This window comes from Dromaius novaehollandiae, chromosome 5 (assembly GCF_036370855.1).
Source record: "Dromaius novaehollandiae isolate bDroNov1 chromosome 5, bDroNov1.hap1, whole genome shotgun sequence".
In the NCBI taxonomy this organism is placed as follows: domain Eukaryota; kingdom Metazoa; phylum Chordata; class Aves; order Casuariiformes; family Dromaiidae; genus Dromaius; species Dromaius novaehollandiae.
The window spans coordinates 8,020,142-8,032,739 of record NC_088102.1 but is presented as its reverse complement, the minus strand read 5'-3'; the positions used below and the strand labels follow the sequence as shown (position 1 = coordinate 8,032,739).

At 46.1% G+C, this 12,598-nt stretch overlaps 1 protein-coding gene across 3 annotated transcripts in view; it reads right to left on the bottom strand.

Annotated features, from left to right (window-relative positions):
• Nucleotides 1-9,121, bottom strand: part of HIF1A (hypoxia inducible factor 1 subunit alpha) — a 35,031-nt gene extending 25,910 nt beyond the window's left edge. For 2 of the 3 annotated variants that reach the window (XR_010389286.1, XM_064511931.1), the window contains exon 1: nt 290-414. Coding sequence is in view for 2 of the 3 variants with exons in the window: in XM_064511931.1 (XP_064368001.1) it covers nt 290-399 (110 nt within the window). In the remaining variant the exon portion in view is untranslated. Of the gene's footprint in view, nt 1-289; nt 415-8,839 lie in introns of those variants that run through there. The other variant, XM_064511932.1, reaches the window with a different exon arrangement.
• Between the last annotated feature and the right edge of the window lie 3,477 nt (nt 9,122-12,598).

Here is a 12,598-nt window from a genome sequence, read left to right as displayed (position 1 = left end):
ATTAAAATTGGTCAGCCTGAACCAGAAGAGACAGAGCAGTAATCTCTAAAAACTATGAAGTTGTGAGAGAGGCCTGCACAAAGCATACCTCAGGGCCACAGGCACTCCCGAAAGTCCCACTCCCTCTCGCCCCTTCACCTCCCAACTGAACAGTAACCTATTTGTTTGGCCTGATCACCAGCTCAGATGCAGCAGCCCGTTAGCCAGTCGGCATATACCGGCATCCGGATTAGCCACAGCACAGACTTTCTCAGTCAGCCAACAAACTATAAAATAGGTTCAGACTTACGAGCAGGGGGAACTGGGTGCACCACAATCAGTCTTATGAGGGAGCCGCAACTTTTGTTGTTTAAGCACAAGAGAAAAGTCAGGCAAAAGGAGGGACGGGACCAACTTCATCAGGTCTGCCTGCTTACAGGACTACGCATTTCAGTGTCAGAACACTCTTCCTGATAATGCAGGAAAAGACATTTCAGATCCTGCTTCTGAGCACTTATTACACAATCTGGATTTTCAGTCCAGGAGATCTTCAAGGGACGGACTTTCCAGGAGCTGTAACATATACACATATCCTCCAGAACAGCTGGTTGTGCTGTGCCTTTCCACAAAATGTGTTAAGAGTAACTCCTGCAAAACAGAAATGTTAGCTTTCCCGAGTCGGTTAGGAAGGGTGCTTTCTCCTTCTATATCTACATTACAGAATTAGCATAATCTTCCAGTTCACAGCTCACGATGAGCTCTGGGTTACAGCTTCATCATTTCTTGCTTTGACATGATTTTCTTTTGAAATAATAGTCTTCTCCAATACAGCAAATTTTATTTACCAATTCTGCTTACTTTATAATCGCTAGAGAATTCTTTTGAGAGAAAAGAATCCTAATCTTGTGTGTAATCACAAGCATGTGATTTTCTAGATGAAAGCCTTGCTCATTATGAATTAATGAACATTATGGCCCAGTAATCTAACATAGAAAAATAAATCAGAAATCCATTAAATACAGTAACAAAGAATTAAGAGCTGCTAAATGAAGAAACCAGCGTAATAGTCAAGCGCAGAAACATTTCTGCGCTTAAACTATTAGTTAAATTTCATTTGTTTGTACATTTCCTTCTGACAAAGCAGTTAAAGTTATTTTCTTTACATTACAGCAGTTATGAGTGTTTACTGTAATTTGAACACCACCAAAAGAAATTGGAAAAAAGCCCAACAAATTAAAAGAGCAAGCAGTTCAAGCTGTGCATTAGCTACAGCACCACAAACTTTCTGCATAAGCAGGGCCTTGAAACCCGTAGCTCCTTGCAAAACGATAGTGGAGAGCGGCTCCCAAATGAGACAAGAGTCCACCCTGTTACATGTTCAACAACCTACGCAGTAAGAGGTCTTACTATCGAGAACGTGAAGCCTGTATGAACAGCCATTTTACAAATAGGTAAGTTATGGCACAGAACAGTAAGCTTATGGTAACATAAGAGCCAGCAGCAAAGCCTGGAACTCCTAAACTTCATGCCACACCATATTTCCAAGATTATCCTCCATCTGTATTAGGCTTTGAACAGAGCTGAAAGATGCAGACTCTTGATAGAGTATTTTTAGTCTAAATCATGACTTAAAACAAAACATTTGTTTTATAAGTCACTGCATTCAACCTTTTCAGATTGGAGGCTGAACATTTTTTCCTCACTGCTTCAGCACGAGTGTTTTTTGTTTTTTAAGAACTAACTGAAAAACAAAATAGGAATACAAAAATACAAGATTTTATTCTTCTATATGTATAAAGAACAAACAGATCCACTAAGCAGTCAAAAAAAGCTTACATCAATAGCTAGGATAAAAAGCCTGCAGCGATTTCAGCACAACATCCAGTAGATGCAACAGTGCGAGACAAGAAAAGAGTCCTTTCCGAAGAATTGAGCACTGAATACTCCAGTCATCAGCTAAATCACTTCCGTCTAGGTCTTCCTCGTTCTTTACGGACTGAAGCTGGAGACTTTATACTTGACATGGATTACTTAAAAAGTCTTCTATTGCTTGGAATATATTCTTATCCATTCCAAGGCATATAAACATGTAAACACGAAGAGGTAAGTCTATAATAATTCCCGTTTCAGGATACCAGTCCATTTATTATTCTCATTTGTGTGCAGCATGAAATAGTTGCACAAGAACAGGAGTCCTGGCCTCAAAATTCTTTTGCTTCTTGAAATGTAAAAGTTTTCAAGAAAAGAACACCAATCTGTTTTGGATCAAGGTGATAGTAAAATGATACACTGTGGAAAACAAAATGTATCATCTTTTTCAGAAAACTAAATTTCTCTTTGTCATGGAAGTGTTAAAAAGGATATCTAATAAGTTACTTAGTAAAAAGTTTCACTGATGTAAATAGAGCAGTTTGACACATGTAAGCACAGTGATTCAGTTTCCTCAGTTCTTCATGAACTTCAGGCTCCATTTTAAATTGATGCAAGTTACAAGTTCTGATGTAACATTTTTTCCTTAAAATGCTTAACAGAGGTTCATTTGTACCATGCTGAATTAAACAGAAGTTTCACAATTTCTCTCGTCACTCTACAATACACAAAGGTAACTGTAGTAGACATTTTTAAGGAACCACTAGTGGATCTTCCTGAAACATCAGTTCTTCAGAATCAGCAGAGCCATTTTGAATGTTTGGGACTTCTATAGCTCAACATTTTACAACACAGCATTTCTGTACAAGTCTCAGTATTTTCAGGCTTCAACAGAAAGAAATGACAGATTACGCGTACAATGAAACTCATCTTTATCAATGCATTCGTTCTGAGCAAATATCTTGGACCAGATCCTCAGGCTGGTATGAACAGGCATTGCTTCAATGAACCTACGCTAATTTACATCAACTGAGGCTCTGGCCCCACATCAGAGAACCCTAAAGTGTTTGTCACCTACATAAACTGTATTTAAAAAAAAAAAAGAAAAGAAAAGAAAGAAAAAGAAAAAGCATGAATTCACTTGATTTCATGTTCATGCTTCTAATCATTTCAAAACTTGCTTTTTATAGGGACTTTTTTCTAAGCAAAATAACAGATCGCAGCAGAGGAAAACCTTAATACCTTCATATCACAATGTTTAATTTGAAAACCTGCATCTTTCCTGAATTTTATGTCAGTAATGAAGGTGCAGAGGCACCCTTTCCCTCCTGGGCCATTTCTGCAGTCCCCTATGTTGTAAAATCCCCAACCTTCTGCCACTTCAGCGCAGTATTCAGTGAACCGCTCATCAGATGCTCCTGCACACTTTTCTGCCAGCTCTAACAACAGGGACGGCTCTTGTGAGAGGCTCTAAGACTGCTCAAACACTCTGGAACTCAAAGGGAGAAAGGCTGTTAGATCTTAGGCATCGTCTCACGTTAAGATTTCCTTCCATATATTACCTAGGTTTGAGGCATGTAGACACCTGCACATAGAGCTTTGTATGGGAAGATAAAAATAGTATTTGAGCTGATGACTTGTAATCTAGAACAGTCCTTTCTTTTGGACATTAGCTAGCGATATGAGATGTGGGAGAGTGATTGCTGTGCTTTCTCGCTGAGGTTCTTGCAAGATTTGTTCTTATTTTGAAGAGCTTTTTGTTTGTTTCTTTTTAAAAGAAAATGTATAGTAATCTGACCTTTATTTGCATCTCCTTAGAACAGCAGTATAACCAGGAAAATCTAGGTGTTCTAACACCCCACTGCAGAACCATGCAGTACCTCCTATCTGGGTTTACTTAAATGTGCATACTCCACAATCATGTAAGAATTACTTTGCTGGCATTTCATATCACCAAGCCCTTCAAGAATAAATTGAGATAAGACCATCAAATGCTTTTCTGAAATACACAAAACTGCATAAATTCACAAAATCAGGGGTTTCTGTTGTTCAGTGCCCCCTTTAATGCTGAAAATCTCAAGTGATCTTATTTGAAATAAATTAGCATATAATTAGCATTGTACAACATGAACATGTTCAAGAATTTAATCCATTTCGCTATGTTTGCAAATAGAAAGAGACTCAATAGGAGTCTTGAAGGCTTTTAGATCAAAAACACACCAAAATGGACTCATGCATTCTTGAGAACCTCAAAAAGGTTTGGGCTCATGCAGCAACACAGCTGACATTTGCTACTGGTTATTAATATTTATTTTTATTGATTTTTTGTTGCCACTTCACCATCAGCAATTAGAGTGCTGGAAACAGTCTTATGAACTCCATACCACAGTTCAAGGATTTGGAGGAACAAAGGTCTAAAGCTGTATTCACAACATGCAGAGGAGGAAGCAAGCACCTATATGTAAATGCATGCTGTTCCTTTACTGACTAAAGTTTTCCATGTGATAACAGAACAGACTTCTCTCTCCCCTCTTTTAGCAGCAGCAGGAAGAGAGCATGAAATCGTGTTTCTCAGGTGGCCATGCAGCTTCTCAAGACTTACAAAGGTTATGTTTTAACACAGTCTTGGCCTAACCTAAGCAAGCCTCTGCTAGGCATTTCTCAGCAAAGCCGACCAGAAAATGAGAATTGCAACTCAAAGAGGGAATAAGACACATTATGCACTCAAAGAGACCTACTATAAAACCAACAGCTGACTAATTCCCCAGACTGAACTTGCTGAGAAGGTCAGTATGCAGCCATGTCCCCCTCTGCCCCAACGTGGTCCAGAATAGGCCCCCTAACAAGACAGGGAAGCCAGAAAAGAACAGCATTTATACAGAAGGCAGTTTTGATAGAACACTTGGAAATACTTGAAGTAAAAGCCTCTTACCATCCTGTCTGTCTGTTACGAACCACCTTACAAGTTGAACCATCTGATCACACCTACATTAGACATCACTGCACATTAAAAAAAAAAAAAAAAAGAAAGAAAATCATCCTGCTGCCTCCATCAATGTACTACTGATTATAGATACTCCAACCTTCTTCTCTGCTAAAAGCAAACCAAAGGACCGACAGCGCAACATTTTAAGAAAAATATCTGCAGTAGACAGATCTTCCACAGCTATTTTTCCCTGATTTTCAGCACCTCGATAACAAGAGGAAATACTGTAGCACTGCTTCTGTTGCTTACATCTTTAGGGGCGTGCAGCAAAAAGTAAATTCTCATCACTTTTACTGAAGGAATTCAGAACTTTTTCAAGTTTGAGGATACGACAAAATAAAAAAAAAAAAAGCACTAAAAGAAACTCTAAGGCAAGCCAAACAATCCAGAAAAATCCAGAAGCTAGTCGAGACAAAGTTCTGTAAGCCATAAACCACTCTGCCCTCCCTCGACCTGCAGGTATATTCTTCCAGAGAGTTAGAAAGATTTTTCCTCTCCTTACACCAACCTAGAAAAAGGCGCAGCTATAGCATATACAAAGGGTTTTGTACTAGCTTTCGACTCTGTTAATGCTGGCTCAGTTCCACCAGCGATGAAAGAAACTGGCAAGCAAAAAGCAATGGCATGTACAGTTCTAGAGACCTCACAAAGGTTTAAGAACGAACGGCAGTAGGTCACTGCCTCTTTCATAACCTGCGACACAGGACCTAGGCTTCTCAGTCAGATTTTGCTGCTGGACCTCAGTGGCAGAGATCAGCTGCAAAATCCCTGTTTTTCAAATTATCTTCTTGGGTACTAGATGTTAAGTTTCAGGTCCCAACTACTAGAAACAGAAGAGCTGAAGTTTTTCTGAAAGACACTAAGGTCGGTATGTTAAGTTATCCAACTCTTGAGACCCAGACTGAGCAGTCAAGAAATTACTTTTTTAAATCCTGTTTACCATTTTTATTCAGCACTCAGATCATAAGGTTTAAGGAATAATAGATATTTTTCTACAAGTAAGGAATTAAAACAATCCCAAGATTTTTCTAGTGCATCTACTTACCAGCTGCAAGCAGCTACCAAAGTAACTAGTAACCCTAAATGGCTCCTTTACTTAAAACAGTGCAAAAATCACTCCATTAACAGCCAGTAGTCATACCATCTGAAGGGGAGAACTTTTCATAGCACAAGCCATTTCTGCACTAAAACTTATTATGAGAATACTGAGAAAATCATCATATGTCTAATCAAAAGCCTTAAATTTGAATGAAATGAAATTCAGTAAGCAAAGCTCTCAACAGTGTTGTTTTACCCACTCTATACATTGAGATGAACTCACTGCTTGCAACATGCGGAGGAAAAAAAAAAGTCAGGAGCACATGAAAATGATGCAACTACCAAGGCAGAATGGATAAAACCCAAATAGCTGTGTCAATACCTAATCACACTGCAAAAATGTACAGTGCTTAAGAACCCATAAGAAATCAAGCTAGATCTACAGAAGTTCGGAACTACATAAGAGAAGAGTTTCAACAAACCAGTAAACCAATCCACACTTCCAGATGCTATTTTGACTAAATTTCACTTAATAATTACATAAGAAACAGATTTGATCAAATTCCATAATTTCTGTATCTCACAGCACATAATTAGCAAGCAAAAAGACTTCATTTTACTTAACTATCAATAGCTGAACATTACCCAAATACACACACAGACGAGGGAAAGGGAATTAAGTGATCTTAACATATGCTGAAAATTAAGGTGCACCACATCTACAATCAGGCAAAATTTTATCATCGAAAAACAGGACTGTAAGTTTCTAAAGGTACCCTCTCTAAAGGTATTCTTAACATGGACACAGTCAAACCTAAACCCTTCTAAAACAATTCAGGCTCATTGAGAATCTCAAACATTGCTCAAGTTCTCTGATGAGCCCATATACTTCCTTTTTCGCTTAGCCATCTTTGCTCTACCGCACATTCACAGCCCCAAGATGAGCATACCACAGATACAACATTGTATTTTCAATTAAGACACACTCTACAACAGAAGTAGTAGGAATATTCCTTACTGCTTTATAAGAAACGTTCCCAATCTTTAACTCTACCTTCAGGATGCAGAAAACAACAAATTCTCTTTCTTAAGCTCTGCCTTTAGGAAGGAAGGGATAAACTATGCATACTGATTCTTACATCCTAAAGAAAGCAGATTACATCCAGGATAAGGAAATTGCAAAAAAGTACCCAAGTAGGACAGAATGGTAAGTAAAAAAAAATAACAAATGCTCAAGGACCAAAAAAACAGGAACAGAGAAAAATCTAAGTCTCAAAACCCCTTTCGAGACCTGCCACTAAAATAGGCCAGCAGAGCAAAGAATAGAACAATCGTTTCTGTTGCAACATTTTCTCTAAGGCTTCTCAATAGTTATTAGCTTTCAGTCAAAAAGACAAAGGCTACAGAATTGGTACCACCCCAAGTGCCCCACAGTATATGTTTCATTAGACTAAAAGCTTCTTTTCCTCCACCCCCCAAACCACTGTAATAACTTGAAATTATCATTAAGATGATACGGTCCTAGGGGTAAAGCCTCGCGGTAAAGCACTCTATTCACAAGCCCGACACTCTGCATTCACAGTTGTAGCTCAGCATAAAGCTGAACATCCATTTTAGTAGCCAGTTACTCAGTCTCATATCCAACACAATTTCTGTACTTTACTAATTTAACCTACTCAGATGACCCTTTGATGCAAGAGCAGAGATAATCAATCTCAAAAATGGTATCAATATCAACATAAACAAACACTGTCTTCTGCAGATGGAGATTACAGCAATTAATCCCTCCACAAAGCGCATTGGTGGAACATCCAGTCTAAAAATCTGATCACCTAAATACTCCAACTCCATAACTTCGCTGTGTAACAAAAGCTTTTAGGGCTTTTATTTCCCCCTCTTTCTAATTTGAGCTAACAATCCTTGGTGAATTATTCATACTTCTCAACTTACATTGTTCAGCAGCCCTCCTCTCCTCCCCCCCCCCCCCATTTTTTAAAGCTTAAGCTTTCAAGACTCTAAAAATCTTCTCTTTCTGAATAAAACCAGAACATAATATCAAAACAAAGATTCAGTGGCCACCTTAAAAAAAAATCCTAACAACTTATTTTTAGGAACAAATACAGCAACCCATAGTTGTTTTCGGCAAATGACCATTTAAAAACACATGCAGAGTTCTCACAGCATTTGATCCCAGCAGATAAATCTTCCTTTCGCCAATCCGGCCTTAACCAACATTGCCCCCCCCCCCCATTTTTTTTTCTTTAAGAATTCTTATAATTACTCATACAGACACATTTTATTCACCGCCCTACAGGTACCAGACACCCAGAATAGGGAAGAGTTATCGGGGCCGCGCTCGCCGCGGAGCCGCCGCGGGCCCCGGCACCGCCGCTAACGCCCCGGGAGCGCGGCGCGCCCGGCCGGCCCGGCAGCGGGCGAGGAGCCGCACACAATGCGCGTAACCTCGGCCGGGCCGGGCTCGGCGCCGCAGCCCAACAACGGCGGCGGGCACAAAGCCGCGCGCCCCGCCGCGGCCCGGCCGGCGACCCCAGGGGCAAAGTTACGCGAGGAAGCCTCCCCCCCGCGCCCCCACAGCCCCCCGCGGCCCCGGGGCCGGCGCCCGCCGCCCGCGCCGCTCCCCCGGCTCCCCCCGCCGACAAAATGGCGACGTGGACAGCGGGGAGGAGGAGGAGGAGGAATGAAAGAGCGAACCGCTCTCCGGGGAGACGGGCTGCAGAAGGGGGAGAGGCAGGGAGAGGGGCAGAAGAGGGGAAACAGGGGACGGCGACAGCAACGGGGGGGGGAAGCCCAGGGGGCAGAAGAAAGGGGATGGCGTCGGCGCCCGGAGGGGAGGATGGAGAGCGCGGAGGGAGGCGGCTCCGCGGAGGGATGGCGAGAGGGGGACGGGCAGCGGCCCGCCGGCGCACGGGGAGGCCGCGCCGCGCCGGGGGCAGCGGCGGCCGGTACCTTTTCTTGTCGCTGACGCCGCCGGGGCTCTCCATGGCGGCGGCCGGGCTGCTCCTCCCGCGCTGGCGCGCTCGCCCTCACCCCCCGAGGCGGGCGGCTCCAATGGCCGCCGAGCGGCGCGGAGATGGCGGCGCAGCCGGGAAGGGGCCGGGTCTGGGGCCGCGCGGGCTCACAGCATCAGGGCAGGCGCCCGGGAGGGAGGGAAGGAGGGAGGTGCGGCCGGCGCAGGGCGCAGCGGCGGCTGAGGGAGGCGGGCGGGCGGCGCGGGGCTCGCCGAGGCTGTGCGCGGCGGCGGCGGGGGCCGGGGGCGGGCTCGGCCGGGCCGGGCCCGGCGCTGCGCCAGTGAGGAGCCGCGGCGGAGCCCGGCCCCCTCGGCCGGCGGGGTCAGCTGAGCAAACAGCTGGGCGGGGGCCGGCGCGCCGCGGGGGGCGCTGCGGGCGGGGCGGGGCGGGACGCGCCGCGCCGCTCTCCATCATGTCGCCGCTTCCCGCGGGCGCGCGAGGCCGGCAGCCAGGCCGCTGCCCCGGCCCGGCCCCCGGGGCTTCCCCCCTGCCCCGGCGGCCCCCCCTCCCGCCGACAGCCTCCCCCGGGCCCACCCGGCCCCGTTAGTTTTAGGCCCCGCCGAGCCACGGTGCCATCGCTGGGAGGGAGGAACAGGCTAAGCCACCACGCTGTCCCACAGGCCGCCTGCGGCCCGAGGACGATCCCCTCCAGTCGTTTCGGCAGGATCGCGGCGTTCCGGCCGCCCCAGCGAACGCCCTGTGGCTCCCGCACGTGCGGACCCCCGGGAAGCCCCCAAACTGGGGCCGTCCCCCTTGTGCCCCGCACCGGTACGCTCGCGCCAGCTGCAAACTGCAAGTGGTTCACACAAGTCGGGCCTGTGTTTTCTCCTCCACGTTTCGTACAGCACCAGGAGTCACTGGTATGACTCACTCATGCACGCCGTAACACACAAAATCGCCCAAAACCAAACCAGTGCCCTGCTGTTCCTGCGATTTTCCTGTCACAGCGGCGCATTTATTGGTGCATCACATATTTGTATCAAGAAACTTCCGATTCTTGACTCCTTCCTATTTCCCAAAGGTTTTCCAGGACGTTTCAAGCTAATGAGTTCAAAGATGCAGATCAGTTAGAGGGAATAAATATATCATCAGGTGGGCCAGAGGGACCAATAGTTAGGCACATTTTCAAGCAAGTTTTATAACTTAAAAAAAATAGATAAAATATAGAGCAGCCTTTCCAGCTTGAAGGCTGAACAGGCCCCGCGGAGCCCTGTGGCGGCAGGATGCTCTCCCCGCTCCCGCTTTCCCTGTGCACCCAGGCAGGATGAGGCGGAGAAAGCCCCAAGCCGAGCGGCGCCGCGATGCCCTGCCGCCCCTTCTCGGCGGGCGCAGGGCGCTCGAGCCTCCTGCAAGCTGTGGCCTGATCCCGAAGGCTCCTAATTAAGGACTGTGCAAACGCCTCCTCACCAGCAGGGCCAGGTAATGGGCGGTAGGTTACTCAGCTGGCAGTGGCTCGCAGGAACGGGTCCTGTGAGAAGCTGGTCCTACCCCACCTCCTCTGGACCTCAGAGGGGGCAGGACTGCTGCAGACATAGTACAGGATAAATAAGATTTCAATCAGGATGCAGTTTTCGGGCTGCCACGCCGGTCTTCTTGCTTTAACTCTGCTTATTTGCCACACCGCGTTGTGAAGACATCACGGAAACGTCGCGTTTGGCACATTTCTTCAATATTGCTCATTCACCTGGTTCACATTCGGTCTCAAAATCCTGTATACCTCTGTCTGAAGCTGAGAAAGCACACGCTACTTCAACAGGCACCAAAAAGGATGCTTTCATTTTTTTTCTTTCTTTTTTTTTACAAGGAGCTTATAAGCAAAGCAAGATAAACACAGAAGCTCCAGCCCGAATACACGCCACAGCTTTGCTGTCAGAGAGATTAACATAGGAAAGGCTTCACGGAGGAGCCTTACATAAACACGGCGCTACAGACACCCACAAGTAACCTCCGGGACAGACCGAGGCAGCACAGCACCGAGCCACAGCTGTGGAGGCACGGAGGGAGGAAATTTATGGCCAGAGTCCACGCATTTAAAATTAAAGGCTCCGCAGCAACATTAGCTACGTTCCCTTAGTCATATATGTTTCGAGCTCTGTGAAGTAGGTAAGGGTGCAATTCAAAGTGAAGGGACTCTGGAGCTTAGAGATTACTCCATGTCTTGTAGGCTTCCTCCAGCCAGAAGTTAAGTGATCATAAAGAGCTGAACCGTACGACACTGTTCAGTTCATAGCACAAAGGTAATGATACCTTTTAAAAATAAGCTTTGACAGGCGTACGTAACATCCCTGCGCTGCCGTATGCGTCTGTGATGTAAGAAACACCTGCAGGGCAAAACGATGTCATTTCAGTACTGTCTCCTGCTAACATTTCTGCAGCGGGGTCTGAACTTTCACATAACAAACAGTCATTTTTGCATACAACTGTGGGGTTTTTTTATAATTTCTTTTGAAGAAAAAGCAATGACCATGACATTTAATAGAAATCGCAGGGCGTTTCTATACGCAATCAATTGCTGCTGCCTGCTGCAATCTGATACACAGAGGAGACCCATGTGCTACAGACTCCTTTTATCCCTTTAAGGTTTCTCATGCAAATGCTGACAAAGGCCAGCTTTGCTTAGCTTATGCGAAGTGACACCGCGATAGCCCATGGCAGCGTGGCTGCGGACTACTGATATTTTTGTTGTTCCGCTCAGCGGAGCCTCAAGAAGAGAAATAATCAGAGCAAGACTCAAACTCAGGTCTCCTGCACAAATACCAAGAAGCCCCGCACAAGCGCTCGCGGACACATCATCTTTCAAAATGAGGTGCAGCCGGTTCAAACGGGGGACCAACTCGCCCGCGCGCAGCACCCTCGCGCTGTTTTAGCGCGGTCGCAGAGCCGCCGTGGCAGCCCCGGAGGAATTCCCCCGGTGAAACGGGGGGGATCCCTGGCAGGTGCTGAAATGTCGTGCCCAGCTCGGTGCCACCTTCCGCCGCAGAGCCCCTGCCCCGGGGACGCAGCGGGGGAGTTTGGGCAGCGAGGTGCTGCTAAGGGAGGTGCTTCCCACTGAGCAGCCTTCGCAGCATCTCCAGCCCGCGCGCGAGGACGAGGGGGTCCGCGCCCGGGCGCGAGAGCCTCCGTTGCGCTTCCGCTGCAGTCCCTCCGCTAACCTCTTATCCCTTGATCTCCTAAAGCAGCTGAGCGTGAGCCCCGATGGGATCCCAGGCCACGCCACCCTAGCAGTACCGCTACAGACCTCAGCTTATCCTACACAACGGGCTCTCATTTTCAATCCTGCAGCAATCACTCGTTTTATTAACAATTAACTTTGATGCCCATAAACACTGACATCTTAAGATTCACTCATACACCTTTATTACCGTTATCTACATTTACATACTGTGCAATAAGCTGAGACAGTTCCTCACTGAATAGTCTCACACTGGGTTCTCATCATTTTAAGTAATACTGGCACGGAGGCTCCGGACATGATAGCAATCCCAGAGGAAAAGGCATCCCGGAAAAATCTCAGAACACAAATTACTAAACACTGCTCAAGTTAATTATTCAAAGATGTCGAGCTTCCCAGCACGAAGTGGCTGCGGAGCTGTGAGTAAGTGTTGCGGTCTCCTTACGAGGCACATTGCTCTCATGCCGAACATGGTTGCCCCGACCCCATAATAAAGATTTCTGCATCAAAACCCGGTGGTGTCTT